This window comes from Aureococcus anophagefferens (genome assembly GCF_000186865.1).
Source record: "Aureococcus anophagefferens unplaced genomic scaffold AURANscaffold_35, whole genome shotgun sequence".
Lineage (NCBI taxonomy): Eukaryota > Pelagophyceae > Pelagomonadales > Pelagomonadaceae > Aureococcus > Aureococcus anophagefferens.
Window position 1 is genome coordinate 216,723 of NW_008705593.1, and position 6,280 is coordinate 223,002.

A 6,280-nucleotide genomic window follows, 5' to 3' on the forward strand; every position below is an offset into this window, starting at 1 on the left:
CGTCGCGTGCGAGACTTGCAGGGGAGCTTCGTCGAAAGGGTCTCCGGGTGCCTACCAATTTTTAGGGCGGGCCGCGGCGGTGGCGGAGAGCACGAGGACGCGCCGCGGGGCGTCGGCGGCCGAAGCGCCGAAGCGGGCGCGAGCCGGTTTTTTGCATGAGCCGGCCGCAAAGGTTGCGGCGAGGACATCGACGACGATAGCGAAGGAGTCATCCTCCAAGTCGAGTGCGCGGCTTTGCGTCGGACGCAAATTTCAACTGATCAGCCATGACGCGCGGCAACCAGCGCGAGATCGACAGAGCCCGCGCGGCACCCAGCGCCTCGACGCCGCCTTGGCCTGCGAACCGACGACTCTGACGGCGCGCGATCGCAGGTGCGGCCGCGCGCACTGCGAAGCACGCCGGCGGCGGCAACGACGACGGCCTCACGCCGCAGCAGCGCAACGAGAGAGGCGCGCGCGCCGCGTCCGAGGGAGCGTCGAGAGAGCGTCGCCGCGTCCGAGCGCGCGTCGCGCCGCGGAGCCGCGCCCGAGCGCGCGCCGCGCCCCCGCAGATAAGAAGGCCATGGAGGAGAAGAAGGCGAAGAAGGCGGCGGACAAGGCCGCCGGCGGCGACGGCGGCAAGAAGAACCCGGGCAAGCCGGGCACCGTCGACGGCCCGGGCAAGAAGGGCAAGAAGAAGGAGGAGGACCTCTCCGCGCTCCTCGGCGAGGGCCTGAACGTGTCGGGCAAGAAGAAGAAGTAAGAGAGCGGAGCCCACGTATGTTTCTTAGACGTCGTCCGCGCGTCTCTCCAGCGCGCGGCGGCCGGCAGCAGGCTTGGCCGGGGGTCGAGAGAGGCGCCTTCGAGGAGCATGGGCCGCAGTGGCTGATCAGGACTGAGAGCGACGCGCGCAGCGCAACACAACGCAACACAACATGGACGCCATCGTCGCCACCTCAACGACACCCGACGAGCTGCCCATCGCCCAGGCGCGCGACGACATCGTGCGCCTGCTCGTGAAGCACGACTTCCTCGTCGTCGTCGGCGACACGGGCTCCGGCAAGACGACGCAGGTGCCGGCCTACCTGCTCGCGGCCGACGAGGCGCGGCTCGCGGCCGAGGCCGCGGCCCCCGGCGACGCCGCGCCGCTCGGCGCCTACGACGCCTTCGCGCCCGTCGCGATCACGCAGCCGCGGCGCGTCGCGGCGACGTCCGTGTCGCAGCGGGTCGCCGAGGAGCGGGGCTGCGACCTCGGCGGGTCGGACGTGGGCTACAAGGTGCGCTTCGACAGCAACGTCGGCGCGGCGACGGGGAGCCGCCTCACGTTCATGACGGACGGCGTGCTCGTCCGCGAGTGCGTCGGCGACGGGTCGCTGCAAAAATATCGCACGGTCATGCTCGACGAGGCGCACGAGCGGAGCGTCGACACGGACGTGCTCTTCGGCCTCGTGAAGCGCGCCGTCGAGCGGCGGCGCGGCGCACCGGGCGACCGCCTGCGCTGCGTCGTCGCGTCCGCGACGCTCGACGCGGAGAAATTCGCGAAATACTTCGACGGCTGCCCCGTGCTCCGCGTGCCCGGGCGCACGCACCCCGTGGACGTCTACCACAGCAAGCAGACCCAGGTCATGACGCGCTTCGGCCCCGCGTCGCGGTCCTACGTCGGCGCCGCGGTCGACGTCGCGCTGCAGCTCCATCGGTCGCAGCCGCCGGGCCACGTGCTCGTCTTCCTCACGGGCCAGGACGAGATCGAGGAGGCCTGCGCGAACTTGAGGACCGAGGCGGCGCAGATCGAGGACGAGGCGCAGCGCCACGGCGAACTGGCGGGGCCGCGGCTCCTGGCGCTGCCGCTCTACGGCGCGCTGCCGGCCGACGTCGCGAACCGCGTCTTCGGCGACGTCGACGACGCCGAGATCCGCAAGGTCGTCGTCGCGACGAACATCGCCGAGACGTCGCTGACGGTCCCCGGCGTCAAGTACGTCGTCGACACGGGCTACGTGAAGATGAAGGGCTACGACCCGAGCCGCGCGGTCGCGTCGCTCGTCGTCGTGCCCATTAGCAAGGTCTCCGCGGAGCAGCGCGCGGGCCGCGCGGGCCGCACGACGTCGGGCCAGTGCTACCGCCTCTACAGCAAGCAGTGCTTCGCGAACATGGCGCCGGAGACCATCCCCGAGATCCGCCGGTCGTCCATGTGCTCCGTGGCGCTCGCGCTCAAGTCGTTGCACGTCGACGACGTGCTCGACTTCGACTTCCTCGACGCGCCGGACGAGACGCAGCTCGCCTGCGCGTTGCTCGAGCTCCACGCGCTGGGCGCCCTGGACGCGGCGAACAAGGGCCGGCTCACGGACGTGGGGTTCGCCATGTCGCGGCTCGCGCTCGAGCCGCCGCTCGGCCGGGCTTTATTGGAATCCGTCGGCTTTCGCAAGGGGTCGCGGCGCGCGCTGCCGACGACGCGGGAGTCGGTGCTCGCCATCGCGGCCATGCTCTCCGCGGAGGACGTCTGGTTCGTCGGCGGCGACCGGCGGGACCTGCGGGGCGGCCCGTCGAAGCGCCGCGACGCGGCCGACGAGCTCCGCGACGAGGCCTTCGACAAGCACGCGAAATTCCGCCACCCGCGCGGCGACCTCATCTCGCTGCTGCGCGTCTTCACGGAGTACGAGAAGGCGCTGAGCCGCGGCGCCGACGGCCTGGGCTTCGCCAAGGCCCACTCGCTGCGGTATAGGGCGCTGCAGTTCGCGAAGAAGGCCCGCGACCAGCTCGACGACGAGCTCCGCCGCGTCGCGCCCGAGGCGCCCTCCGGCGGCGGCCGGGTCGACCTCGCGGAGACCTGCGACGCCCTCTGCGCCGGTCTGTGCTTGAACGCGGCGGAGCGCACGCTCAACGACGCCTACCTGCTCCTGCCCTGCGCGGGCACCGCGTACGAGGCGCGCGAGGCCGCGCGCGCGGGCAAGCCCGCGGCGCCCCACGTGGCCCTCGTGCGCCTCGACGCGACGACGACGTCCGCCTTCGCGCGGCCCCCGGACACGATCTGCTTCTTCGAGCTGCGCGTCTCCCGCAACTCGCGCGGGTCCTTCGCGAAGAACGTCGTCATGGTCGACCGCGCGACGCTCGACGCGTGCCGGACGCGCGTCGACACGACGACGCCCGAGGCCCTCTGCGGCCGGCCGCCGAAGCCCGTCGAGGCGGCGCCGGCGAAGCCCGCGGCGCCGGGCCGCCGGCCGGAGAAGCGCAAGGCCCCCGAGGAGAAGGCCGCGCCGCCCAAGGCCGACGCGTCCGCGCTCGCGGCCGCCAAGGCGCGGTTCCTGGCCCGGAAGCGGTGATGGTCTAAGGGTGTTTCGGGTTGTGTGGAGGGGCGAAGCTCACGCGTGCGTCCAGGTTCGGGCGAGGACGGCTTGGCCGCATGGACACCCGGGCCGGGGCCTCGCTCGGAAAACCGGGCGCAATGGGCGCGGCAATCGGCGCTTATTGCGCCGTAGCGAAGACAAACCACAGGTTCCAGCCAGTGTCCACTCGCATCTCGCTCACGCCTACTTCTGCTCGCTTCGTTCGCGTCTCGCCTCCGCCGGCCTCGCCTTCCAGACGCGGTCACGGCCACGAAGGGGCGACACGAGAGCGTTCCCACTGCTCATCATCTACTGCTCATCATCTACGATTCAACTCACCCGCACGCACGCGGCCGCGTCTCGAAATTTCTCGCTCTCTCCTCCGCGCCTCCCCCCCCGCGCCCTCTTGGCCCTCATCTCGCTCCCGCCTCCGACCGTCGGCTCCGAGGAGAGCGGGCCGATCGATGAGAGGACCGCCAAACTTCAGCCTGAGCCCGTGCGAGTTGGTGCGATCCGCGACCCGAGGCCTCTACATCGAGCCTTGAGCGACGCGCGATCACCGCCGTCCCGGTCGCCCGCCGGTGCATCCCGCGGGCCGGCGCGCGAGCGAGATCGGCTTTCGGCTCACCCGATCGTTTCTGTAGGCGACGACTCAAACGTCCGAATCCTAGCTTCACGAGTTGACATGGGCAAGAAGTTTTACAATCAGAGTACTTGTGACGGTCGTCTTTACGTCATTCCTTCCTGGGTCGATTGCGATCATGAAATCAAGTGTCCGCATTGTTCGTCATGGCAATGCTTCGTTTCTAGGGGGAAACGTTCTTTCAATCACAAAGACAGTTACTGGACTTGCGACTGCGGGAAAAACGTATCCATTTACGTTTGCACGAATTGCGGACAATTCGCTGCCTTCAAAGGAAAAAACAATCCTACAAATCGATACTGCCGTTGTTGCAAGGAAAAGGAATTGACAATGGGATGGCGCTTTGACGAGTATCCATTCATTGGTGGAAAGCGATAAAGCCACAAATTTCCCAAGAAGGAGCGAGTCCCCTCAGCTCGCGGCACGTACGCTCGCGTTGTCGCCCAACATCGCGTAACCACCGACCCCCTCTAAGCCTAACTCATCCGAGAGCTACTACGAGTAGTGGGCAGCGTCGCTTATCACGCCCAGAGAGGAGGGGGAGGGAGTAGGGAGAGGGGGGTATCTTGCTTTCGGCGCCTCACTCGACGATTTCCGCGAAGTCGCAGGTCGCGTCGCAGGTCTGGTCGCAGCGCATGGGCCCCGGCGGCCCGCACATCCAGTGGTCGCGCCAGATCTCGACGCGGCCCGCGTCGGCGGCGCCTTCCGTCGACGCAAAGGGCGCGCCGATGGCGACGATGTTCGCGTCGTCCGTGAAGTCGAGCGACTCGCCGAAGTACGCGTTCTCCTGCAACCCCCAGATCTTCGCGCCGTTGCCGACCCAGTCGTTGCGGCCCTGGGCCCAGCGGTAGGCCTTGACCATGCCCATGTTCTCCCGGGGGAACCAGCCCCGCTCGACGCAGACGGCCGCGTGCGCCGCGAGCTCGGCGGCGGTCGCGGTCGTGTCGTTGCACGCGATGCGCTGGCCCGCGGTCGGCGAGGACACGACGAGGTTCTCGCCGCTCGACGAGAGCTTGACCTTGGAGCCGAGGCGGTCCGCGAAGGCGCAGGCGCCGTTCTCGTCGCGCGTGCCGCACTCGCCGAAGAGCGCGGAGGCCTTGGGCGAGCCGTCGGCCTCGACGGGGTACTTGACCCACGCGCCGACGCCGATGTTCTCGTTGCGCGTCCAGGCGTAGGTGTGGACGCGGCCCCGGCCGAAGCGCTGGCCCGGCGCGCCGATGGCGATGCGCTCGCCCTGGCCGCTCAGCGAGAGCGAGTAGCCGAACTCGGCGTCGTCGGCCTGGACCTTGGACTCTTCCTTCTCGACGAGGAAGAGGTTCGTGCCCATGTGCTTCCAGCCGTCGCGGCGGTGGAGCTCGAAGACGCGCACCTCGCCGGCCTCGGCGTCGTCGCCCACGGGGGCCTTGGGCGCGGACACGGCGATGACGTCCGCTTTATCGGACACGTCGACGGCCTTGCCGAACTGCTCGCCGACGTAGTCGCCGTGCACGGGGCTGCCCCGCAGGTTCCAGGCGCCGTACTCGTACTTGTAGAGGTAGACGGCGCCGAGGTCCGCCGTGTAGGCGCCGTCGATGTCGAAGCCCGACTCGGAGGGGGCGGACGCGACGACGCCCGCGCCGTCGCGCGTCATCGCGAGCGCGTCGCCGTAGCGGTCGCCGGGCTCCCGGAGGTAGCCCTGGAGGACGTTGCCCATCTGGGACCAGGCGCCCGCGCGCTTCTGGAAGACGACGACCATGCCGCGCGCGCCGTCGAAGCCGGGCACGCCGACGGCGACGCGGTCGCCGTCGCCGGACGCGGCGACGGCCTTGCCGACCTCCGCGCCGGCCGCGAAGGCGACGAAGGCGCCCGTGTGGTCCGTGTAGCCCGTGACCTCGAAGTCCTTGGTCCACGCCATCTCGCCGCAGCAGCCCGCGTACCCGTAGATGATCGCGCGGCCGACGCCGGAGGCCGAGCCGCCGGCGACCATCGTGACGCCGTTGCCGGAGATCGCGACGGACTCGCCCATCTCGAGGGCGGCCTCGCCGCCGTCCAGGGTCTCGCCCATGAGGCGCCAGTCGCTCTTGAGGCCCCGGTAGTCGCCGCACGGCGGCTCGTACTCGTCGCACGGCCGGTTCGTGCCCGACTCCCAGTCCTCGCCCGCGATCTCCATGCCGTCGTCGTCCGCGGCGAACACGAACTCGCCCGTGTCCTCGGTGAACTCGCCCGTGGGGTCGTCGGGCGGCGGCGGGGTCGTCGTCGTCGTCGTCGGCGGGGGCGTCGTCGTCGTTTCCGACTCCCAGCCCTCGTCCTCGTACTTGGTGCAGGTCTTGCAGCACTCGTCGCTGGCGAACTTCTTNGT

At 69.7% G+C, this 6,280-nt stretch overlaps 1 protein-coding gene across 1 annotated transcript; it reads left to right on the plus strand.

Moving 5' to 3' along the window:
• Nucleotides 1-914: 914 nt before the first annotated feature.
• AURANDRAFT_32617 (hypothetical protein) lies at nt 915-2,396 on the plus strand (the record flags this gene model as incomplete). The annotated part of the gene is made up of 1 exon (XM_009042657.1): nt 915-2,396. A coding segment is annotated over one exon (1,482 nt), but the record flags the coding sequence as incomplete, so codon positions are not given.
• Between the last annotated feature and the right edge of the window lie 3,884 nt (nt 2,397-6,280).